At 34.6% G+C, this 26,983-nt stretch overlaps 1 protein-coding gene and 2 long non-coding RNA genes across 4 annotated transcripts in view; 1 reads left to right on the top strand and 2 right to left on the bottom strand.

Moving 5' to 3' along the window:
- The window catches only part of LOC135086564 (protein nervous wreck), a 152,201-nt gene that overhangs the window by 109,873 nt on the left and 15,345 nt on the right, over positions 1–26,983 (bottom strand). The window contains exon 2 of the mRNA XM_063981316.1: positions 10,132–10,275. Within this exon, the coding sequence (XP_063837386.1) occupies positions 10,132–10,275 (144 nt within the window). The remainder of the gene's footprint in view (positions 1–10,131; positions 10,276–26,983) is intronic.
- On the top strand, positions 19,112–20,477 carry LOC135087149 (uncharacterized). 2 transcript variants are annotated; one of them, XR_010260690.1, is made up of 3 exons: positions 19,112–19,151; positions 19,238–19,406; positions 19,559–20,477. It is a non-coding gene; the product is annotated as an uncharacterized LOC135087149 (long non-coding RNA). The 2 variants fall into 2 exon arrangements; XR_010260689.1 differs by having other exon boundaries at positions 19,118–19,406.
- Positions 19,818–21,070, bottom strand: LOC135087150 (uncharacterized). The gene is made up of 3 exons (XR_010260691.1): positions 20,678–21,070; positions 20,141–20,493; positions 19,818–19,908 (listed from the first exon to the last, which is right to left on the bottom strand). It is a non-coding gene; the product is annotated as an uncharacterized LOC135087150 (long non-coding RNA).

The raw sequence follows: 26,983 nt of genomic DNA, 5'->3' as shown, positions 1-26,983 counted from the left end.
ATCACTTTAGTACAGGCAAGTCTATCAACGAATGAGATTGTAAAAGCGGCGGCAAAAATACTTTGATTAATCTTTGTTAACTAAAGATCCGTCCTAGCATACTTAATAATAATTAATGCTTTAAGCAAGCTTCCAAAATACTCAAAGGACAGTGCCAATCCATGTATGGAAGTTGGACCAAGTGCTGCCCAGAATGAAACTATAGTGCATTTTGTTCCTCAGACCAATACTAATTTGTAAACCGGAGCGCACTGAAATCTATCCCTGGAGTTAAGAGAAAAAAAGAGTTTTGTTTGGAATTATTTACATATAAAATATCATCGATGTATACCTACTACGCATAAGATTTCGCGATTTTTGCATTAAATAACACTCGCTATGTTGAACTTAACCATACTGCATCTGTACACCTTACTTTAGTACGACTCCGACATTATTTATAAGCGATCAAGCGCTGTTGCAGTAGTTTGGTTAGTTGACCGAAATTAATTATTTCCAAAATAGAGCAAGAAGTTTTAGCTTACAATAACTTCAATAATCGATTGTAATACACCAATAAATTGATTTTTCCCAAGGATAGAGAACTAAAACTTCTTGCTTCATTTTGGAAATAATGATTTCTGTCAACTAACCAAACTATTGCAACAGTGCTAGATCGCTTATAAAGAATGTCTAAGTCGCACTAAAATCAGGTGTACGGATGCAGTATGGTTAAGTTCAACATAGCGAGTGTTATTTAATGCCAAAATCACGAAATCTTATGCGTAGTACGTATATATCGATGATATTTTGTATGTAAATATTTCAAAACAAAACTCTTTTTTTCTCTTAACTCCAGGGATAGATTGCAGTGCGCTTCGGTTTACACATTAGTATTGGTCTGAGGAACAAAATGCACTATGGGTTGATTCTGGGCAGCACTTGGTCCAGACCCTGGCACTATCCTTTGAATGAATTGTAGATGCGCAATCGTTATTAATAAAACAATAAGAATATCAATACATTTTGATAGTTATTCCGTGTAATAAAGTTACGTTCATTTAAAATAATCACGAACAAGACGATGAATCTTTTTATGTTGAAGAATGGAAGTAATTGGTATGAAAGAAGTGCTAAAAGATATGAAATTTTGTTTAGTTTCTAAAATCAATCGAGTTTAAAAATAAAATCTTATCTTTTAATCTCCCATCGAAAGTGAAGGAGCAAGAGTTTGCCAGTGTGTTATTTCTAGGCGTTCAGATTGCAGTAATAAGTAAGTTAAGTTTTATTTTATTAATTACTATCGTAAAGACGTAAAATGTATTAAGTTAGAGAGCTAGAAATAATGAACCTGTGTGTAAGAGCATTTGTCATTTGTTTACAGTACTTTTTAATGATACAAGTTTATCACATCTGCTTACTGCCTGTGATTAACGATTAAAATTACGTTTATTTAGAATCGCGTGCATAACCATTATTTATTTCAAGTAAATTATGAAGAAAGGAAGTAATGAGTATGGAAGGAAGACTGAAAAAGAGACCTTTTTATTTAGTTGCTGAAATCAATTAAGTTTAAAGAACACACAATCATCACTCCTATCGAAAGTGAATGCCTTAATCAACGATAGGAGTAACATTGCCAGGTGTTTACTCTAGGCGTTTAGAGCGGTGTGGTGTAAGCAATAATTTGAGTTTTACTTTATGAATTTTATTACTATCGTAAAGACTTAAGTTATTCAAAAGATCATTATTCATCTGTTTACGGTACTTTTTAATGATACCTACTTACGCTTATCACACTTGCGTAGCTAATAAGACCTGTGATACTACATTGTGATAGAATAACGGTTATGCGTAAAAGCACGGTTTAGTTAACAACCTAGGTTCTGTAAGATTATTTAATTTTCGGAAAGAAACAAATTCGTGTAAAGGGTTTTTATTAATTAAAATGTAATTTATTATTTTTTAGAATAAAAACTAAACTGGTAAGGTGATATTAAGGTGTAAGTAACTAATTTAAGTACTCATTTCATTTTTACAAACTAGGTAGATTTGGATTAAGCTCAGTTCAGTTGGTCCAGTCGTAGTCGTTGAACCAGGCCTCCGTCACTCGCCTATGCCGGCCGAGATAATTACCTACAGCGCGCGACAACTTCAAGTTGCAAATCAGTCAGGACCGCCACGCGCCGTGACGCGCCTGTGAGCACACGCGTATTTCTATACCGCTCGGTCGATCATCGTTGAAATCAAGGTTTATTGTTCCAACAGCACTGTTATTCTTCTTTAATGGAAAATCGTAATATTTAGAAATAATAATTAACTGTAGTGATTGAAATAATTTAAAAAACTACACTTTTTGAATAATTTTGAAATACTTATGTCAAAAAACTGTAGCAAAAAAAATATTTTACCTAATAAAAACATTAACTTTTACTTTACCGTGTCTATTTTCCGACACTACACCTTTTAAAACTGTTTGTCCAATTTCGAATTATCGTAACACTGAAGTTTATTAATAGGTACTTTAGAGATGGTACGATTATACAAACACCACTAGATTAAAGTTTACCAATCGTAAATACAATAAATGCTTCTTAAAATTAAGTTTTTATTTATTTTACTTTGCTTATACAACCCTGACGCTTGAGCTGTGAGGTAGATCAATTCTGAACACAAAAAAATAGCGCTCTTGTGAGCGTAGTAGTAAGGTGCGATTTCAAATGCACCATGTGCGTTGGATATTTTGCATTATTATTATTACCGTTAAAATGCCGGCATCTGATCCTACACAAAGGAGTGCAATTTCTGTTGCTACTATTATGTATTCTGTGGTTGAACTCACATTAGAGTTGAATGACTCATGGGCGAGCGCGGGTTGCGGTTCGGGGCGTGGGGGCAGCGCTTGAGCGTGTGTGCGCGCGCTGATGTCCATTTCTTATTGTAAAGACAAAAGCCTTATTGTGACGAAAATACTCAAAATTTTAATAAGGTTTCTTAGAAAAAAAAATTTTAAACAACGAATTGAAATTGATAATGTAAAAATCTTGAAAAAAATATTCTGACTTTGACCTTCAATATCTCCTAAACCACAAGTTTCCCAGGTATGGTCCCAAAGAAAAAAATTATCCCCATGATGTGGAGAATAAGTAGTCTTCGGCTTCGGGATAGGTTTTTTTACACCCGTTATATGACCAATTTTAAGATAAATTAGCATAAGTAGTACCAGCATAATTTTGGTTTTATTTCGATTTGTTTTATTTATCTTTGTTTATTTGTATTGTATATGGGATAGATAATAGTTAATTGACACATTTTGACAATAATCCATGAATTTTACCTGGGGAATTTTGAATAGGTAATCAGTATCACGAAACAAGGAACCGTATTATTGTTACTTTTTTCCAAGTTCGTGATATATAAATGTATGGTGCTAGGTACTTTTATGACACACACCATCAAATAAATCGACATATTTTTTAGTTTTTAATACTTACCTACCTAAGAAATTAATTAATTACTTACTTTTTATTATGAGTCATTGGCGTATCTGGGGTTATATTCAAGGGGGGGGGGCTACCCTCACTTAAAACAGCTCCAGGGGTGGGATTATGGGGAGAAGGGGGGGGGGGGGGGGTTACAAATCAAAATTTTATGGGTACGAAGGGGGTAAGTCCCCCCCACATTTCTAATGGTTAATATAAATATTTTCACATATCGCTAGAAATAACAAATCTAAATTTTATGGGTACGAGGGGGGGGGGTGTTAAGTTCCCCCCCCCCTACATTTCTAAGGGTTATATAAATATTTTCACATATTGTTAGAATTAACAAATCAAAATATTATACTAGACTCACTTTATTTCTTATGAATATTTCAGGTAAGTAATAATCGTCAATTTCACATAATTATTTTATTCTAAATTTTTATTATCGTTTTTAAATTTATTAAACCCTTAATCATTATTAAAATATCCTAACTGTATGCATAAAACCTTATCCCGAAATAGGGGACATGAGTTCACGAACTTAGAAACAGAGCAAAATTTTGTCACGAAACAGGATCCAAACAAGAGGTCCGCAGAACAATTAATATAAAAAAAAGTTCAAACTATATAACTATAAATTATGTATTAACTTACTGTCAAAAGACCAAAGTTTAGCATACAAAAGCTTTCATACTGATATCATGCTTGGTTATTTTTAAATAAAATGTTAAAGTCGTAAGAGCCTTAATATACCGAAGTAGGGGGCACTTACCTTAGCTTCTATCTAAATATACCAAGTCTGCTACTAATTAGATACTTGAATATTTCATTGCAAGAACTTTAATTCTCTGTAACGTAATACTAAAATGTATTCACGAATATTATGAAGCTTTTATAATATCAACTTCGATCTAATCAAAGTTTAGAAAGCCTTGCTATTATTAAACCTAGAACACGTTTAAATCGGGTCTTTTAAAATTTGTATTGTATGGTTAGTGTAACACGTTTGTATTCTATATGCACATGTCCTGCTTACACGCTAAAAACTTTAGTAGCCTAGGACGTATTGTTCAGTAATCCCCAACCGATGAGGAAAGTTTGTTGAAGCAGGATCGATTTTTTGTTTTTACCCAAAGATAATCCTGTGAAAGTGCTGAAACCGTTTAATAGGAATACTTGCCTCAAACGGAACAAGCAAGCAACAGGTAATTTCAGGTATGAGCAAATACTGTGATTATTAAGTAAGGCTGTGATTTCATTGAAGCTCAGTACAAATAGAATTGCTTTATTCTTACAGCCTCAGCATAGTTGTTAAAAAAGTGCATCGCGTGAATACGTGGTACGTAGGTACAGTAATCCACAATCTGTAACTGGAAAATCTCGAAGCGCATTCACGCACCGCGCGTTTATACACCGCTTCACGGCTTCGCGATATGTCTTCGCATCGCTCAGATTTTTTGCATATTCATAAAAAAGGTCCCACAGTATCAAGCTATTATTATCTAGGTTACACTTTAAGAAGCCGTGTTGAAGAGCGCACAGTAGTAACAGTTGATAACTGTCATTTTTTTTCCAAGTCCAACGTAATAATTGTCATAACATTTTCCATGTGTGCAAACAGACGACTAATATCCGACTCAAAACGTTTTATTTGAAAGAGCCCCAAATGAATGCACTTTAACTGAACCCTGTCTAAATATAGAGTCACTCTTTTCGGTGATTGCAACTGAACAAAAAGCCGAGGATCGCAGTAAGAGAAGTGAACTTGACTTGGGACTTGATGGAAACCTACGGTGGTGAAAAGTTCTTCGAGTATCATGCACTATGCAGATTGCAGATGGATAGTTTTGACTGAGGAGTGAGGAGCTTGGTTCAATACTAATTTATGACCAGAAATTTTCAAGAATTAGGTAACCAGCTGCTGTAATTAAGTTTTTGTCCTAATTTAGTGCCTTATGGTACCGGTGATTCAGCTCTCTAGGACTTCAGATAGCCAAAACTATAAAGGCTTATTCAGATTTATTGCTAGACAAAAAATATACCAAAATTGTGAAGATTGACATAGGCGAACATCGGAATATACGGACAAATATTTGTTGCAAAACACGAACAGTTTCTATTACCTACACAACGCCAGTGTTTCGTTTGAATTGACTTCGAGCGTGGAAAATGGCGAATCAGGGTGAATCGGATATTTTTCGGTTCACACACCCTTTATTAAACTGAAAATTCTTGTATGCTTTTGGAATGATCGAACTACGAACTGCTCGGATAAATCCTTGATTTTTTCCGGCGTTCGGCACACTTCCTATTAACCTGTGCGATGCGGGGCATGCATAGTTCCCTTGTAAAACTGTATAAGAGGAAATCACTGACGCCTGGTTGCTAGGGCTGTCCAAAATTATATTATTTTTTTCTTACACTAATAGACCAACTACCTATTGCGTTAGATGTCATAAGTTATATCTCCACGTGTCAACCAGATTAAACGCAAAAAACACGAAGTTTCAAAGTCTATTTATAAGTTAAATACTTACAGCTCACAAAGGTTTTATTTGAAGTGACGACTCAATTGTGAATCAAAGACAGCCTTCATGTTAAAAGTATAAAATAAGTTTAGTAGTTACAGTTATATTCGATTTTCGACTCAGATAAATATCTTGAAGATCATAATTCTTAATCATAGTCATAGTCATAAATGCATATTACATCATATACCTATCATTTTAACTATGTTTAGATCTTATGTCTGATATGTTTTGTAACAAATTTCCCAACGAGGCAACCCTGTATCAAGTCCATCTACTAGCGAATACAGTTAGTAAAGTAATGCAAGATTGTGAGCATATTGCCTCCCAGTGGAAACGGTGCTTATATTGCATTCATTCAAGGAATCTCACCAGACTCCAGAGACTTTCAATTCTTTGAATATTATAAACACATTTTCTTATTTACCTACTCTATTATAAAGTAATAATTACTTCAGGAGATGTTAAATTGAGTTAGTTAGTCGGTAAGGACGGGAAGTCACTCATAATTCAGATCATTCTCCGATACCTTTTTTAGACGTTTTCTATTTTTAACCCTTGAAGAAATGTTCTTCAGTACATAACAGGTTTTCAGTGCTTAATTATTATTAGTATTACAAATATAGTGATCCGAAAAATAATGGGGACTTAGTATCTACTCACTAAGTCCCTCTTGTCCCTCTTTCGTCTTTATCTCTTGGTCAAGCCATTATAATGCAATGTATATAACAATGGAAACCCTATGCACCTACAGTGTACCGTAGTACCTATACATAGCAATAGTTGATTGAAGAATCAATAGCGACGGATCTCAAAAGGCACTCCGCAATAGTATTCGGTGGTTCTCTGAATTCTGTTTGCTACAAGGGGATAGAAACTTGCAATCAAAGAGAAACCTGTACCTTTTGGTTGCACTATCTCTAGTGGAGGTATTCGTTTGCTAATGTCCATCCTTTGTACTGTACATCGAAGAACCACTCCACTCCAAAAACAGAGTTCCAAAAGGTATATACCTACTCGCACAACACAAACTCCGTTCCCTACATTTGTATAGTTGGAACTGGGTGCAGCGAACATTATAACCTCAATTCGGAAGTACCTACTAACAAGAGCTGGACGGTCGTGTACGATTCAGAATCTCAGAAGCTTAATTAACACTGTGCAATGTGCACATCGAACGAACATCAAAATGTTACTTGACAAACTAAACAATATTACGAGTAACAAACAAGCAACACCGGGATAATATAATTTAAAGTTGCAAACGTGAGGCTAGTTTGTAAATTACTAAGTGAGTAGCAAAATAATAGGGTAAAAGAGTTGAAAACTTGTTAGGAATAATGACTTAAAAACGTGTAAAGGCTTAAATATCTGTTTCAGCATTTGCTGCAGCATTGCTAATAAGGCGTGAGAGCTTTGATTGATTAAAGATAAGTGCGCAAAATGCAAGTGGACATAGTTGCGATCGCATAATTCAAATCTAAACAATTTTTTTTTTTAAACCGGCAGCCAGTCGTGACTGATTGTGTTGCGGCGCTCCTTCTTAGCACTTGCCAAATGTTTATGCTGGTAGGGCAAAAATAGTATCCGTAAGGGCATTTAACGATTTGTAAGAACTAATTTAATTAACTAACAAATTAAGATATTTTGGTTTGGAAATTGAGTTGATTAACTGATTAGTAATTCAGACGCGTTTGTGAAAAAGTCCTCATAATATATTGTCAGGAAGGTAACTTGCAAAAGTTGTTTAGTCACGCGTCGTCTACGTTTTAGCTCCGTGCGAAGTTTGCTCAAGATACGAGCTCGGTCACACCTAGAAAAGTTCGCGATACAGGACAACAGGCCATTTGAACGAGCGACAAATTGATTTAAACTTCTTCGAAGAATTAAAAGCGTACAAAGCAAACGCGGTATCAGCGCGTCTGTTAGACTCGGTCTAATCAGCACTAAAAGCACTACTATTTAATGAAACTAGGAGACTTTTAAGCTGTAACAACGATTGTAATCATCAAAGTATTGACTACTTTCTACTATCTAGTAACAGATTAGCTTGTAACCATAGCTGGGCACCGTTAATCAAATAGTTAACTTCGTTAATCGTTAAACCGTTAATAAAAAAATTAACTTCGTTAAACGTTAAAACGTTACATTTCGCAAGATTTAACGCAAGTTAACGTTAATCGTTAATCCGTTAACACATGAAAATAAAAAGAAAAAAATAATTGTATGCAAGGTTCAAATAATTTCGAAAGCTTGTATCGCGCATGGAATTTATTCCTCTTTTATGTTTGCGCTACAAACTTTCGAAATTATTTGAACCTTGCATAAGTACAATTATTTTTTTCGTTTTAATACAACTGCATTTTAGAATAAAAAGCTTGTTTTTAAAAAAGTTTGTTATTATAATTTTATTTAACACTTTTTAGTAGTATCTCAATCTCAGAGCCTTGGTTCAATTACAATACAATTTAGCACTAAAGTGCTCGAAAAGACAAATCCAGCAAACCCAAACTCGACAAGTTTCCACCGTTTCGTTTAGTAATTCCTATGGCCACCTCCTGACTCCATCACTAGGACCCTGGACATCATCTAGTGCTAAAGTGCTCGAAAAGACAAATCCAACGAACCCAAATTCGATGCGATTCCGCCGTTTCATTTAGGAGTTTATATGGCCACCTCCAGACTCCATCATCAGACCAGCTCAATGGTACCATAACATTGCATTGTCATCGTACTTACATAAGTATACCAAATTTCAGCTCAATCGGGTGAGGAAAACTGGTTTTAAATTTAGTTGCAAGATTTGTCCCACACATACTAACAAGTGTCGTTAGTGATCTGGTTTCAAAAACTGTTGTTTTGGGTTCTGGAAGTTCTGGAAGCCCGAACGTACTTGACAGAACGCGTTTTTCTAGCGTTTTTCAGCGTGCCTGCTGTATCTTTTTGGTAAATAGTAGGTACTAGATTAGCGATTAACGGACTTAGGACAATTTAACGGAAGTTAACGAGTCCGTTAACATTTTTTAAAGTTAACTTAAAAGTTAATCCGTTAATAGAAATGTTAACTTCGTTAATTAACGATTAACGGATTAACGAGTTAATGCCCAGCTATGCTTGTAACTAAATGATTAACACCCGTATTCATAAAGGATATCGAACGCACGGCGTTGAATAGAGCTCTGTGATTGGTTCGTGTGTCACCCTGTGCGTCCACGGGCACTGTGAGACCTCATAGTAATATTTGTGAATACGGGCGTAAAATTTGATTTGTTACCAATGATCATACAATTTGGGGATTTTAAATTCACGAAAAAAGTCATGAATATTTAAAAAGCTGAATTATGCAACACCGGGAAGCTAACGATACCAAACCTTTTAGGTTCTTGCCGCATTTTCACTATTGGTCACACCCCGTGAACACAAAATTTGTTTGCATCTTATTTTATAAAAGCTGCCAGAACTTTGAATCGTATTCCTATAGTAATAGAAACGCGCAACCACACAACCACCTGCTGCACTGAGTTGGACATCTGCACTTATACCTAATGGAAATCGAAAGATCTGTGCAAACTTATATTTAAAATTTTCACTTACGTTCGATTGCAGCCTACTCTATCCGTAACTCAGTACCTGAGTAGGATTAGAAGCTGGGCTTTAGTGCTATAAGTAGTTTACCTCTAACTTTTATATACCACCCCACCAGAAAAAAATCATCCGAGTATGTATAGCCAAGGAAAACGCAACCGTGGTCTCCCCGAGCAAAATTGGCGGCGCACTGTAGCAGACGAGGCGAAGAAAATCGGCAAGACTTGGAGCGAGATCAAACGCGAAGCTCAAGACCGAACGTGATGGAGGACTGTTGTGGACGCCCTCTGCCCCATCTAGGGGCATAGGACCTTAAGTCAAGTAGTTAAGTCTGGAAGCCGGGGAGAGTTCCTGCGAAATCAACTTTGTTGAAGATTGGAGAGATCAAACCATACCATAACCATTGGCATATTTGTCCCTAAGTCGTCTTTTACTACATCCATGGGAAGTTTTTTTTCTTGTAGTTGGAGTGGTCCTATTCCACTCTGCTAGAACCACCGAGAATTTGCATGCACGTGGCCAAGACTGAGAGAATGAGTTTTCTCAAGACTTACCTCGGAGTAGGACTTCTCTATGGCGGAGCGCTTGATGGTGTACGTACGCAGGTCCTCCAGCAAGTCGCACTCATGCTGGTTCTTGGCGTGGAGCTTCGCGATCTGCTCAGTGTGCAAATTCTTCAGGAACTTGGTGTAGTTACTCTGCAACAAGAAATGCTTTTATTTATGGACCCTATGAGTGGTATAAAAAGAACAGTCAAGTCATGAGTCAAGTGTTATATTTATGTATTTATGTAAGAACTACATTTTTTTAAAGTATTTTTTTCAGAATAGTTCCAATTCTTTGTTTAAATATAAATTTTGACGTTAATTGCGTTCATTGAAAGGCTTCAATTAATACCTACAGCAAAATTCGGGATATTTAATTACAAGCGCTGCCAATCTCCCAATTATTCATTTGTTTATATTAACTATTTTGATGGAAAACAACAGCTTACATATAGCCTATAGTTTTCACCTACAAATATAAAATTAAATGTAGGTAAATGGTAGGCTAAAATCAACAGCTCACCAATTTTTATGTAAAAGTACAAACTGGAAAACTGTTCGTACATCGAAAAACTGTCAGCCTTTGGTACGAGTATGAAAGACGACTACAAAGCGGCAGGCGTGTGCAGTAAGCATTGCCTTTTCGAATTTTATACCGAACGCGCCAATAAGTAAATACATTGCCGTCTTGTACAGCGACAGCACATTAAGCTGAACAGTGTGGAGTCTTATGCAGCTGTCATAGCGGCGATATTGCAACAAAAATGTATATATAGTCTGACGTGCTGTCGCCTGTACATAAAACCCGCTTTTGCTTGCAATACGTCCTGTTATTTTGCTGCACTTTACCAAAAAGTCAGCAGGTAAGTACTCTGAGTGCAAGTGTCCTTTAGGTCTGAGCTTACTCCGTCGACATCCAAATACTACGTTGTTTTGTCACGTGAGAGGCTGCATTATAAAAACCCTTCAATAGCTTGAGAATCTTGAGATGGAGACAGTAGACGCTGTTATAAAAATATAAAACTTCGTCCCGTGAGTTCAGCTCCGTGAAGTTTTATAATAAATACGCTATTGATAAACGGTACACCAGCATGACGAAGCTTTATTGAAAAAGTTATTTAATCTAGTGCAATAAACTCTGCATGAGTCCTTAAGTGAGCTGTGTTGCAAATTAATTAAGACAGTTAACACTCAATAAAGGTTCTCCTACATCGTTATAGCAAAATTCCTTGTTGCTTCATCTGGGGGCACGGCAGTGCCCCCACCAAGTCGAGCAAAAAAGCGGCACGGCCGTACCATCCTTTTCTCGAAGCAATTCAGGCCATTTTCGACCGCCTGTAACTTCGTTGTGGATAAAACTAGAAGGCTGAATTTTCATTAGCTATGCAGGCATTGTAAAGACACGGTATATTTAAAATTTCATTCAATTTGAACCAGTAGTTTAAGAATTATAACGGGTCAAAGTTACTTAATTTTGTCACTCACTGACTCACTGACTCACTGACTCACCGATCATCAAAATTCTAAGGCACTTCTAGCAGACCTAGAAGCTTCAAAGGACATTGTCAGAAACCGCCTTAGATTCCTGGGCACAGCAGTAAAGTATCAAAATTAATCTCTTACTTTTTGAATACTTAAATATTAATTAGATTGTAACGGACACTTGAGGATTAAAAAATGAAATAATAAAAGTATTTTATATGTATTCCATAATACTATGACGACATCCGGACATTTTAGGGCGTGGCCTGCTCCATATCCTATGAAGTTCCATAATTTGTGTCGATAAAATCTATGTAAAATCGGCACAAGGCAATGCCGTACTTCATTGTTAGGAATCCATGTAATAGTGATGTTGACTGCGGTCATCATAGACAATAAGATACCGATCTTGTAAATAAAATAAATCGTCCAAATTGCTACAGTATGACTAGATTTTAATTAAAAGTTAAAAATATATTGCACGATACTACAAGGAGCTATCTAATGTGTCCAACTGGTCGAAGGTCATGAATAAAATAAAAAGAATTGTGATCATAACACTGATATAGACAATGACAACAATATGGGATCATCTTTAATATATCTGCCCCCCTAGACAAAACGCACTTTTTGATCGAATCGAAAATCGAATCCGTCAAAACTCCTTACAAAAAAGGGACTTTTCGACCACTTTTCGACTGGTTTGCGATTATAATTTGCACTTTGTCTAGACCCACTGTTACAGTTTCAAAATTCGATGAAAAATCCAATGCCGCTTAAAGTGAGAGAAATGTCTAAAGTTCTAATAGAATTGAAAGTTTTATTCGCTCAAAATGCTTATAACAATAATTGGTAATACATTTCAAATATTAAGTACCTTTATAATGTATCGATAGAACCAAAATGATATCCTCTCAGCTTGGAAAGGGAAAACCCAGGATTGGGGGAGCGCTCCAGGCAATTTTTAGAACATTTCATAGGTGGTAGTAAATAATATTTATTTTATTATTAAAATTGAATATTTTGATATTGATAAAATTGAATATATCTTTCGATTCAAATGCCGAATATTTTTCAATCGATAATAATTATCGAGAATTGTTAATAATATTCAATTAAAAGTTGTTCAATCCCTAGTCATGCATAGACTAAGACGGTAACCATGGAGATAGTTAGTTTGGTAAGTCACGTGTTAAATGTCAAGAGTGGAAAGTAAACATAGGATTCATGTTATTTATTTACGTGCAAAATGTAAGTAAGTAAATCATAAAAGTGGAACGCCGAGCTATTTCCAAAACCCGTCCAATATTATAATACAATTTGGCTGCGACAACTACAATACAGGACATCTCCCAAATCGATGTGCATAAAATAATATAATACAATACTAGTAAGTAAGAGGTTATGATAACAATATTGCTATCAATAAGTTTATAGAATTGGTCCGCCAGGAATAATTGTTCTTACATAAAGATTTGTGTCATTTAGAACTTAGAAAGTATTATTTCGGCACTGTTGATCTAACGGAGAACAATGTATGGAGAACGAACATTGTCCTTTGGAATATAAGTAGTGTTTGGTGTATGAATCAAGGAAAAACTAAAATATTTGGGGGCACGGTAGTGCAACCGCCAAGTCGAGTAAAATTTTTCAATTTCGGTCCAGTTTTCTAGATACATAACTGCTGTATACAAAATACAAAAAGAAATGAGATCCCATCAAAAACAATACTTGTCAAAAAAACCAAGTCTCGCAACTCAGTTGTTCTACGGTAAAAAGTTGTGAGATCCATGTAATACCAAGTCCAGGCCAGGAAATCTTTAACGTTTTACATAAATATATTGACTTGGCCATCGCATGAAAACACGTGTAAATTAAATTATTTAGTGCGATGGCCAAGTCAATAATTTATGTAAAACGTTAAAGATTTCCTGGCCTGGACTTGGTATTACATGGATCTCACAACTTTTTACCGTAGAACAACTGAGTTGCGAGACTTGGTTTTTTTGACAAGTATTGTTTTTGATGGGATAAATTTATTCTTGACATATTTGATTGCGATTGGATAGGACTATCTACTACCTTTCAACCTGTCTTTTTAGTTGCTAAGTATGTACCTACCTAAGATTAGAACCACCAGATTACTGGTAATATGATTAATATTAAATCCAAGAATTAACGTCCGTATTAACGATGTTAAAGTGTGAATAAACTCAACAATAGATTGACGCCTCTGATTTAAATTCACCAAACTAAGGTTTAGTGGGCATCCGCAGTTTTAAGCCGTTTCATAATAGACTTAAGTCTCGAAATACAACAAACTTCTCACGAACCCTACACCGCAACCAACCTGCATTCGATAATGCTTGATTCAATTTGTAGAGATAAATGAGAGCGAAATTGTTTTAACGCTTTAATCTGAACTGAAACCGCCAATGGTTCATATTGAATTCCCCCACAAAATATTCGCCTCAATTTAAATCAATCATTTGAATTAACAAGCTATTCTATTTGCCTTTTAATGAGTTCAATATAAACACAGAGGTGCCCTGTCGGTTAAAAGTAAAACTAATGTATTACTGCGGTATTGCTCGCAGGGATTTTGGCTCTTACAAAGGTGAAAGCAAACTGTAAACCCTAAATAAAAACCAAATTATACCATTAGAAAATAGTTAATCCTCCTTAGTGAAAGAATTGGGACAGCAATTTATGTCTTACCACTCGAAAATACATATATTAAAATGGATACTTTTATATTAAATAGGTAGATTGACTGGTAACAATAATGATAGAAATAATTTATTAAGGTGAGCAAAATACTTTCAGATTTCGTGGAAAGGCTTTTGATAAAGATCTTTAATCACTGATTAGAGCGTTTATTTAAACCTTTCGTTCGTTAAATACAATAAAGAATTATGTATTTAGCCTGTAACCAAGCACAAAAGGTTTTCCGCCTCAATATCTCTATCAGTTCTCATTGTATTCTGAAATCTTTAAATTTTAGCCCTAATTCAAATAGGAACATAACGAAATGGTTAACTACAAATCTAGTTAATTTTGTCTTCATCTCATATAATCTCATAATGGTCCACTCCAATTTTATTAATTCGATTACAATTGGACTTGGTTATCTAACTAAAAGACCTAATTCACGGTACAATACCTACCTAGGTTAGTTTTTGTTAGTAATTTTCTAAAATAAGCAAAATGTTTATATTGTTTGTTCAAACTCCCTACCTCACTTGAATTTTAAGTCATTATTATTTTATTCAAATCGCATATAACCAGACTTCTGTTAATGTTAATGAAATGTTTGATTGTTTCTTTTTCATTGCCTCAAGACAAGTAGGTAGGTATCTGATAAAACCAAACATTGCAAACTAATTTGTGCTGCTACAAATAGTTTTTAACTGTAACGTAAGTGCAGTATAATAGTGATTGTCTATCTAATGGTTAAAGTGCACCACTAAGGCAGAGCTAATCTTCTAAAATTGGCTCGAAGCATGAAGAGTTATCCGAAGCCACTCAGAAACTTTATAATTTAACAAAGATTAAGAGTACAAACACAATGAACCGAAGACATAGTGCAACTGTTAAACAGCAAACTTATACTGTGAAACTGTAAAGTTAACGGACGTGTTATCGACTTTCATCACATCAACATGTTAATCTATATATATCGACAATGCGATGAGTCACATGAGTGACATATTTTATTCAATGAGATTCCGGAATAAATAATTTAATCAATCTCCATACGAAAGATGTTAGACGTGTTTTCATTTATTGCAGAATGCTGTACGTTATGTTACTTTTGTAAGCGCTGGCATGTTGTACACTGCATTTTAATGTCCAAATTGTTGGCATAATGAATAAAGAATTATAAACCACGATATGATGTTTGTAATGTACATTCAGATAATCAGATTTTCGTGGTAATACACAATAAATAAACCATACATTTAAATTAATTAAAAGTATTAAAACCATTTTACGATCAACATTTTCAATGATGTACGAGTAGGTACTCGTATATTAACAGCAATTTGAAGTTTTATTTGACTACAATATCCAAGAAACTTTATAGATGGATCAGCAAATATTGTTAGATTTTACCAGTCAGTATTAATCATTTTGCACTCTTTAAATCATTATGCAATCCTACCCTACCCAATTAATGTAGGTAACTCAGCAAAAATCTTGTCCTATTTACCAATCTTTTGTTACCTCTCTTACTCTTTATTCTATTACATTCTATTCTATACTATTAATAAATAGCCTTGGACGTTTTACACTACGCTTCTAGTCCCAAACTAAGCAAAGCTTGTAGGTACCTACTACGATGGCTCCTACGTATACTGGCGTAAGTGAAAAAAGTAAATTTTACAGGAGAGCCATTTTAGTGGCCAGAACCATATTTTTGGGTCATATCTTCTGACCTACTAAAACGAATTTAATGAAATTTCACATTTAGCCTTAACATGTAATGCTTTTGCTACTGCTGTTATCAATTTTTATATTTTTCTTATATATTTTGAGATTTTACGCATTGCCCTTTTACGTCGTCACATTTCTATAATTTCATGTATATTGTTCAACGTAAAGAGACTTAAATGACAACATAAATATAATATTTTAAGCGATTACTCTCTTTATCTATGCATGTAATTATTTTAATTGTCATCATGTGCTATATCAATAATAAATCAGTTAGAAAAAGTTGTTTAATGTATCGTTATTACGTTTTAACGCAAATACGCCCATATACTGTGCTCGAGATTTAGTTAGGTCTTTTAACATAATGTGTCATATTTTAAAAAATTATAAATAACTTGAAAAAATCGAACTGCCTAAGGCGGGAATTGAACCCACGATGCCTTAGGCAGTTCGATTTTTTCAAGTTATTTATAATTTTCAAATTAGTTTGAGATGCGACTTTTAACGCTAAAAATTAAATAACTATATAATGTGTCATAATTTATAAATAAAACAATTTGCTAAATATTTTCATGGCTTTATTTATGATTTGGATTATAAAAAATATATATTTATGTAAGAAACTACTCGTATAGATTGACGAATCGTATGATTGGGCTTTATACGTGGCGTAGTTTTGCACATACGCCTATTTGCCTAAAATTTTATTTTGTATCTAATGGAAAAAAAATTTTTTTTTCTTACTGACGTTATAGATTAGAGCAAAATGAAATCATTGCTTAAATAATTGGAAAAAGGCGTAAGCGGCAGTTTCGCCTTTATACGTAGGAGCCATCGACTATGGGTACACTAGATAACGGTTATAAACATACTTAAATACTTTTTTTTGTAAATACATAGATATTTAGTCCGTTTCGGAACCACTACACCAAACGGCCGACGAGTTTTGAGTTTTGAGTGAGTGATACTACTGAGTCTGTATCTAGTATGGCCAAACGCAGCGTGACTCTCGCGGGTAATCCCTCAAAGGTGTGGCGGTGACTAAGACTACCCTCCGTGCCCTGGCCTTGTTAACCCTAGCTTTGGAAGGTTCACTAGACCTTGCTTATCTCAGGCTTAACGAGTTTTATAAACGGCCCTAAAAATTTGTATACTTAGAGCGTTTAGGCTGCTTAGTTGTTTAAACAGATCAGTATACAATTAAAATAAATAAACAATGAGCCGGCCAATTTTATTGCGACTAGAAGTGAGGAAATATACTTCAGACTTTTTGGACATATTAATTAAATTAAATGGACATATTATTATATGAAAATGTGCACATTAGATCAGCCGATTCTTAATACAATCGGGCCTAACTGTCGGCCGACTAAGTCTGTAGTCTGCGGGGAGACCAACTCGTCACCTTCCTCCCACTCTGTATTTAAGATTGGATAACAAACGTAACTTAGTAGTTGTCACAACACGTCTATTTACCCGACTACGCCAGAAGGAGGGTTATTGCAAAGGCGATTGCATTTTCTACAAATTGTGTGTGGAATGGTTGATTTATTGAATAATTTCCCGCTCGTTCAGCCAAACACGCGTTAATTGACTTTCTTCATTTGCCAGCTCTCGTGTGCTCAATAAACCGTTGTTTTTACCCGATGGTTAAATCCCCGTCAATAGTTAGTTTTCAGTGGAAAATCATCATTAATATCTGCACACGAACAGCTAATTTACAAAGTTAATCAAGGTAACTCTATAATATAATTGCTATTATTACTGCGACGTAATTACAAAATAACAAAAACATATTTGCAATATTCAGGAATTTCAAAATACCTAATCTATTGATACAAGCTGTGCCCGCGACTTCGTATGCATGTAAATAGTTTTTAATAACATTTCCCGTTTTTGCAACATTTTTCTTTAGTGCTCCACACCCCTATTGGATGTAGGGTGCTGTTATGTAGCCTATATTCTATAGACCTAATTCCTTTTCTATTTTTTATACATATCGAACGTTATAAACTCTATATTATGTATATTAATAATACCAATAGTTAATGCCACCCAAAAATTTTTGTCAGGAATATAACATGCAATTACGTTCGGAATGTTTGAGTGTTTCCGGGCTAATTAACCGCTCTTCGAACATTAAATCGCCACAGGTTGCACTAATTACCCTTTATAATCACTGTCACTGAACATCATACATGTTTTTTTTAATAGTTGTTGTGCCTTTGAATTTACCAGTTCTATTTTCAGATACTTCATTATATGTTTGTATGTACTAAGAACGATCAAATATGTAAGTCTACAAGTATGAAAGAGACCAGTACCTCTAGTACGAAAAACTTTCGAGTTCAAGACGAGGACGAATTTTTGTACGTTTCGAGTTCGAACTCGAAACGTTCATTCTTGTTTTATTAAGGATCGTACTCGTTAGCTTAACTTTCTAATTTCTTTCGTCGGCACGCAAGGCCAAGAAGCTTCTTTCGACGAGTCATAGAGTATTTTACAAGTTTTTTTTTATTTAACATGGAATGGTGTGTTCCGTCCGAAACATGCTGCGTTATTTTAAGATGTTGTTATTAAATTTAAAAAAATAAGTTACAAAGATGAATAATGCTCATAACGCCTCATTAATTGTTTATACGTTTTTGTGTTATTGTTTGTTTAATATGTAAGTATTTAAAACCATTATTATTTATTACCAATCAATATTTATATTGTTGGGTAAACAAATTTCGGAACATCTTTCGTCTTGTTAATGTAGGTGGCAAGCAAAGCGGCGTTATGAATAAATTTAAGTTGCTATAGAAACAATGTTCTTTTGATTGTCACTTGTGTCATAGAAAATAAAAAGAGCTATCCATTGTGCATTCCTACTGTTGTAATAAATTAATTTCGTGGACAAATCTATCTTCTATTTTTCTACTGTAAAATCACACTCAGCCACACGCTCACACACGTCTGACATTGAAAAGACAGGGATTTTTCTTGTTTTGACGTATTTTCTAACCTCTTAGAATGTTATTAGAAGTCGTAATAAAATAATTTGAATATAAAGCTATGTTTTAAAGTTAATAAAGACCATTTAACGATGTTAACATGATGAGACATCGGTAAGTAAATTAAATTAGCAAGTGAAAAGATTTTTTAGTTAAATCATGTAGTTAAATATGTATATTGTAATTCTATCTTGTTTTAGATTTTATGGAATGGAGGAGAAGATTTAACAGCTAGAAATTAACAAAAATCCTGCAAGAGCATCGAGATCTCGCTTTTGGCGAGTGGAAGTCCAAAGGCAAAGTGCAGCGGTTTGCAGTTCTTAGCCTCACTTTTTTGGACCTAACAAGACAGGAAAAGAATAGTCAAAGGTATGTTGATTGCAATAATTGAATCTTTATTATTTAAGTAGGTACTTACCTATGCATTCTCTAGACAAACTGAAATGTTATGCCCTTTCATATTGATTGTTAGGATGGCAAGTTAAATTAGTATTTAGTTAACATTACTTTTTCTTTTACAGAGGAAACCCGAGTAGCCAGATGATAATATATGAAACCATGAGCAGCCAGCCATTGAAACTCTCAGCAATTTGAATAACAATTTTGATTGATTACCAATCATGTATCATACCTATTAATAGAAAATTAAAACTGTTAGGTACCTATGTTTTAATTGAAATTCAAAATATTGTTTAATGTTTTATAAGTATTTATTAAATAAATTGTCACACATATATTTTGTTTTAATCCCATTAATGTCTATTTGCCCGCAAGTGTTGATGGTATTTCTTAAGTGTGCCTAGGAACCTTAGTCCTATTACTTATTCTGTGCCGGAGCTGGATCTTTGTAAGGTTTGGGTAGGGTAGGTACCTGTAATGATTAATAAATGTTGATGAGTAGAATACTATAACATTAATTTTATAGTTATTAGTTTAGGTAAATAAGTTTATTAAGATCTAAAACTTTCTGGCTAAAACACTTACGAGCAAAGGTATGGAATCACCCTGTTGTGTTTTGTTCTGTATGATCTTAAGAACTGAATGCATATGACATTTGTATAAAATAGTTCATGGATAAATCTTATGTAGGCATGAGTACCTACCTACTTCTCCGAGTATGTTGGGGGTATTGAGAGCATTGGTTAAGTAATTCCAAATGCTTCTTCATACCATCAGTGCCTTGGTATGAACTGGATGCATCTTAATGCATAGCACATAATATAACCTGTAATAATTATTATCTATCAAATGACAAAGAAATCATGTGGTATGTAGAGTAGACAGAATGTATGAATAAATTATGTACTTGCCTTGTGTTCCAAGGACACTCTTTTTGTTGCCATAAGACTATCTTTCCGGCAATTTGTCACATAAGTAGGTATCTTACAGGGCAGATATGTACCATCCTAGACTGCATCCCTCTTAACATCATGTGCGATTGTGGTCAAATACCTGCCTTGTTATGCATAAAAAAAAAATAAAAAAAAATCTACTAAAATGCAGGTTTATTGACTTTGAGGCGGTATCGCTGCAACAACCACAACATCAGGATTTAAGTTTTTCCTTATTATGTTGCCCTATTAGATATGAAATAAACAAACATTAGGAAAAATGTCCACAAAATATATTTTTTTACTCACTGTTGGGATGCTTCCTAATCTCTTAACTTAAAGCATCTAAACAATCTAAATGATGCCAAACAAGGAAATAAATTCGCCGACCACATAATCTCCACATTTAAGCCTCAAAAACACGTAAAATTTATATCAACGTAATCTTCTCACAACAAAATTGACAGTGACACAACATTCGATGATTTCAACGACAACGAAACGACCGTTGATTGTCAAAATTAGGTTCGTACTACGTTATTTCATACAAAATCCATCTTTCGTCACGCCTAGTATTTGAACTCGATACGAAAGAAAATCGAAAGTTAGGTGTTTTTTTCTTTTTATGACCTATAGGGGGCGCTGTTTAATTTTTCATACAAAATTTTTCGATGGCACTTTGAATACGCAAACGAAACGAACTCGAAATTTTTTCGTACTAGAGGTACAGTTTTCATCAAGCGGCTTAAAACTTCCTACGACTTTAATTTGTTCAGATTTTCCGAAAGCTCTGACCGCAAAGAAAAATAAATAAGTATAGACGTTTGGAAACCACAGTATGAGGACAATATTGTGGAAATATTAATTAAGCTAAGCCCGTTTTCACCATCAATCCCTAATTTTTAAGTGACCCCTATGGTAACACATAACAGGTATTTTGTTTTCATATGCGTCACTATTAGGGGTTGATGGTGAAAACGGGCACTAGTCATTCTAATCTTAGGGAAGTTAAACTCTAAGTTATTAGCTTAATAAGCAAACTTTATTAAGCTCGCTTAATAAAGTGGTCCCATTATTCTCTACCTGGGCAACTTTCCGTGGGGGTGAAAAATATTGTCACAATGTTGACCTGCCGATTAAAATAGTGTATCTAATCATTGATTGTTCTTTGAAAAATCTGATTAAATCCATATGCCTATTTTTTGATATATTATTTAAGTCCCTATAGCTGGAAAAAATAATTAATTACATATTACACAGATTTTGCAGGGAAATCTCTACGGTAAGTAGGATTCCAGAAGATATCCTTGCACGCAAGTTTTTTCTTTTGCCAATAAGTATATAATTTTCCGTCATATAAACATCTTACGAGGTATCCAGAAGGTACCTACACTTTATAACAGTAGATTTTGCCCTCGGCTTCAGTCGTGTTAATTTCGGTCTGTTAGCAATTGTCTTTATCCTAAAGATGCAAGAATTTTTCTAATAGGTCCTGTCCTGTAGCTTCGGATCCACATTCACTACAAATAATCCTCTACTTACAAATCTTTGATCTTTTTAATATTAGTGTAGATAAATTTTATTATACGAGTTACACTGGTAGGTGCCTACTTAGAACATTTCAAAATAGCATTCTTTGGATAAATGCAGCATTTTCTCCAGCAAATGAAAGGGAAACACAAACTATGTTCTTTTCCGTTTTTGTTTTGCGATGAATGGCGAAATGTGGGGTTGCTCAGTGCAGAACACAATAAAACGAATGCGTCAATAGGAAGTCAGCTTTTAGATTTTAGTTCGCAACTGTGGCCGGTTCACCGCCGGTTGGCTTGGCGAAATAGCTAGCCCACACTCTTTTGAGTAGGTAGTTTATTTGTCAAGGAACTGCAATGAACAATTTATATTATTTTTCAGGTAAATACCGAAGGTCTTCCATAGCATAAATTAATAATGCATAGAATACAATACTTATCAATGCACTTACACAAATTGAGTTCATTTTTGTACCATATCGTCATTTTCACATCAGCATGCACAGTACAACCATATAATTACTTATGTTTCATTATTTCAAAACAACCTGCCATTGTTATTACAGGTCATTAGGTTGTAGGTACCTACTTCCCAAATGTTGAAGACAAATTACTGGCACGATTGGACGGATGTAACTACCTAGCTGTGATCTGTAATTTGGAACTAACCAGTTGTAACTAATACACATCATCAATGTGCGTATCCAGTAAGCGCACCAGTGCACAATTTCATAGCTCCGAATACCTGTCTGAAACTGGATTGTACTGCATTTCCATGCTAGATGCGCAGTAATTATCAAAGACTTGCTATATTGGTGCACACAGCACGGCAGCTCGTAACTAAGTAAGGCCTCGGGCAACGTATTGTGGTACAGTCAGCGTCAAATAGTTCGTGACACCCTTTTTTCTTCAAACCGTTACCAATCATATTGCTTAGATTCCGTTGTCATCACGTCATCGTCTTTGTAATGTAACTATTTGCCGCATAATTGTTGCATGGCCAATAAGTTCGCAACACGTCTTTGTTACATTGGAATACGGTTGTGATGTCATCTTTTGACCACTTTAGGTGTCACGAACTATTTGACGCCGACTGTACGTCGATGCGTAGCCCGCAAATGCTATTACGGTGTAGGCAGATCAAGATAATGTGTAATGATTAAGAGGAAATAACATTGCTTAGCCGCAGCGTGGGCGAGAGATTAGTCGAAATGGCAAAATTATACGCCCAGTCATCTTCCTTATAATAAGTACAAACACGTGGTCTTATTTGTATGATGTATTTAGATGTGTTGGTAACATATCATTTAATTAATTAAGTTCAATGTAATCAATAACTTTGATAAAGTTAAAACAAACAATACTTACGGAAATAACGGAACATACTACAGAATACTGATATGATAACACGTAATTTTCTATGATATGCATTGTACATCGTATACTTTATTAATTTTATAATGTTAATATCAGATAGTGAGAATTGATTTCGTATTTTTGTGCTTTAATAAGTCATTTGCTGTTTTATTACTTAGGTATGTATATTACAAAATTCCGGAACAATCCGCTAGAGTTATAATATTGTAACCAGTTTTCCACCCGCGGCTTCACCCGCGTGAAAAAAGGGCTGTTTTTAGGGTTTTCCCGGAAATTATCTGAATCTTGCTCGCCGTAAAAATCATCCTAGGACATTAAAAAAAGTATTGGTAAAATTGGTCCAGGCGATTAACAACACATTTATAGATTCAGACCGATTTTGCAACGAAAATGTAGAGTCTGTTATGCTACGGACTGTAGGTAACTCGTGGTTTCTCGCCAGCCGATACATAATTCGATAGGTGCGACTAGCGATGTCTCGGAACGCACACCAACACTCGAATAAATAGTAAATCCAGAAATGGCGTAGGATTTCAAATTCTCTGCTGAAGTCAGTTGATCTGAAGTTAGCGTTGGAAACACAAACCAATATTACTCGTATAGCCGAACCAGGAACATAAAAACCCTCGCCATGTTGCGGAAAACTAATGGTACTAATTTCTTTTAATGGCAACAGTAACTGAAAACTTCATTGATATGTCACCTTGCATGTCAGTCTATTGCTGTCAAAGTGTAAACAAAGTTTATTTTAAATGTGCGCAATTGGTTTTATGAATTAAATTGCTAAAATCTTTTATAGTCGTGAAAGAAAAGTGGTTCACAATGTGTTAAAGTATATTTTGTCGAAGAGAAATACTAAGGGTTCGGACAATATTTTCATTGAATAATGTTTCCGACAAAGGTTGTCAAATTGACTGACATATTTATCGTATAGTACAGTCCACTATGAAAATTTGCTGTGGTTTGTTTCAACTACCTATTTTAAAAAATTTTGTGTGTTGAATTTTATGGAATTGGGAAAGAAGTACCGAGTTTGAAGCGTTCATGAGCAGACATTGCAATTGAATATTCAAGTTCTGAATTTGATTATTGATGAATAATAAAATAAATTCTACTAGCTCGATTGATGGTTTCATTTAATTTATTTAAATCAGGTTACCTATAATAATATTTTTTCGTTAATTTATGAAAATATCAAATTAGCCCGTAATCCTGAATCCTGATACATAAAGTTAGCCTATTAATTTAACACAGGTACGACTGTACTCAGTGTTGCACTATCAAATGCAATTGACGCGCCTCTATGCCAGGGTTTTTATGTTCCTGGTCAGGCTATAGTAATTAAACCTGATAAATTGAGCAGTCAAAATTTGCTTAAGTGAAGCAGCAAATCACAGTTAGTAGTAATAGTAGTAGGTATTCGTCAGTGTTAAAATGTACCACCTACTTAATTATTTTTCTATCAGCGTTCTTGAAACAGGAAGAAGGTACATTATGAAAAAGTTTCAAAAACAAGTCGAACTTTCATGTACATACCTATAATATATTTATAATAACCCGATACCGGCTAATTATGTATGACTGTTACGTGCAGTGTACACCTGTTCACGGGTATTCAGGGCGCTCAGTAGCTCGCTAATAGCTTCGAGCTACTGAGCTAGTACTAGTAGTAGTAAAGACGTATTGAGCCGTCTATCAGAAGTAATAGTGCTGGATTAAAGGCTTTATAAAACCTCTCAAAGTCGAATTCTTAGGTCTCCGAATATAACAGTAAATTCTTCTTTTTTAAATAGCTGAGAATGTATTTACAAACTAATAAATCTGGGTTTCTAAACTGACCACGCTAAGCATCGAACTTAAGACCAGTTGCGTTTAAGGTTTAAGAAAAAATCTCGTAAGATTCCTCATCGTCTCACTAAAGTACTATTTTTGTAGCCTAATTAATTAGCTTGATATACTGTGGTCATACCTACTGATATAATTTCACAATAGTCCTGCAAATGTTGACTCCCAGCCACTTGGCCATTCAAACGCTCTCGAGGGCACATCAATCAATTACACAAATGAACATGCACACACGCCAGTCCACTGTAATCCAATTCGTCCAAGCCGCAATTTCTGATTACAAGGTAACCTAATCAAACGTATATTCTGACATTTAAGTGATCCCTGCCAGAAGAAAATTATTTACGAACGCAGCGAGCAGGTATTTTAAATCAATCAAAAAATCCTAACCAAACACTTCAACTTACTAGGCCGTAATTGTGGTCAAATAACTTTGTAAACTTTTACCGATACCTCTAAGATTGATATCAGAATAAAGTTTCATTCATTTTGAGTGTTTTTTTTAAATGTCATTATTTTGGATGAATTAATTTCTTACTGATTCCTATGAAAATGTTCATCCTAAATATGAGCTGTTGCCGCCTCCTTGGCCTCGCGACACTGGCCACCAAGAAAACTGCATTCTTTTTCTCGACTAGGTACTAATAAAATTACGATTTTCTTTTGTTTCTTTCCTTCGCTCACGACCCTCGATTTTCGAAAATAACAATTAGGCCTATCGAGTCTCTACAAGAGTTAAAAAGCTGCAATATAATTTAATTAATTATGGTTAAAATTTCATTTATCGCAAATCAAATAATGTCTCGACGAAATAAATCCGTAAGTCACGACGGCCAACAAAATGTTATCGACACGGAACACTTCCATTTCTCACATTTCCCATTCCGGACATTTTGGTAGATACAAAAATATGATAGTTAACTGCTTAACATGACTGTGGTTCCATTAAAAGAACATTGAATATTTCCAAGCGGATTTTATAAAAATAATTAATGTTAAACTGAAATATTCTTGAGCCTGCTATAGTCGGCGAATTAAGAAGAAAATAGTGGTGATTTTACAGATAAGCTGGTATTTTTTCAACGTTGAAACCACAAATTAGTTTTTATGAATTTGAAATTCGCTTAAACCTAAATAAAGCTAGTTAGGTTACTTTTGAAGATACAAAAGATTTTCTAACCGACTTCTTTGCGATCCAGTGTACATTCACAGTTTAAACCGACTGCGTTGAATACAAAGAAAACATTTTGTTTTGTTTTCAAATGAACTTTTACAACCTCTGCTAGAGGTAACCTCTGCTCTCTAAAGGTCGAAAAAAATCTGGTTCAAAACTTTGAATGAAAGGGTTCTAAATAATGCCTAGGAGGTTTCCATTTACAAGATTTTTAGGACCAGCTTATCTTTAAACGTGTGAATTATAACTCTTAAAATTAATTAAAAGGAACACTGCCAATAATATTAATAGTTTTTATCGACTACAATTTGGTTTATAAATTCATTTTATTAACGAGAAGTCTTGTTTGATTGAGAAAGTATACTTTTTTGAAGTTGTTTGAAGTCTTTTACCTAAGAGATTTTCTTCTCTTTCTTTCAAAAGAAAAATATCATATTCCTTCCTATGTACATCATGTAAGTAATGGACAACATTCCTAAACCACAGTCCTGGCCAAGTTTTCAATCGCGCGACATAGTTAGTATATTTTCTCTGTATTTTCTGTACATTCCAAGGTTGTCTCGTGAGTAAGTGGAAATTAAAACACATGATTACAACAATGTACCTATATTTCCGTGATCCAGATAAAATTTCTCACTGTCCGCAAATTAGGTATTCGGGGTACTCGTGCGCCAAAGGTCAGCGGTGTAC

This window comes from Ostrinia nubilalis, chromosome Z (genome assembly GCF_963855985.1).
Source record: "Ostrinia nubilalis chromosome Z, ilOstNubi1.1, whole genome shotgun sequence".
Lineage (NCBI taxonomy): Eukaryota > Metazoa > Arthropoda > Insecta > Lepidoptera > Crambidae > Ostrinia > Ostrinia nubilalis.
Note: the sequence above shows the minus strand (reverse complement) of the source record. Positions and strands in the feature narration are given on the sequence as shown.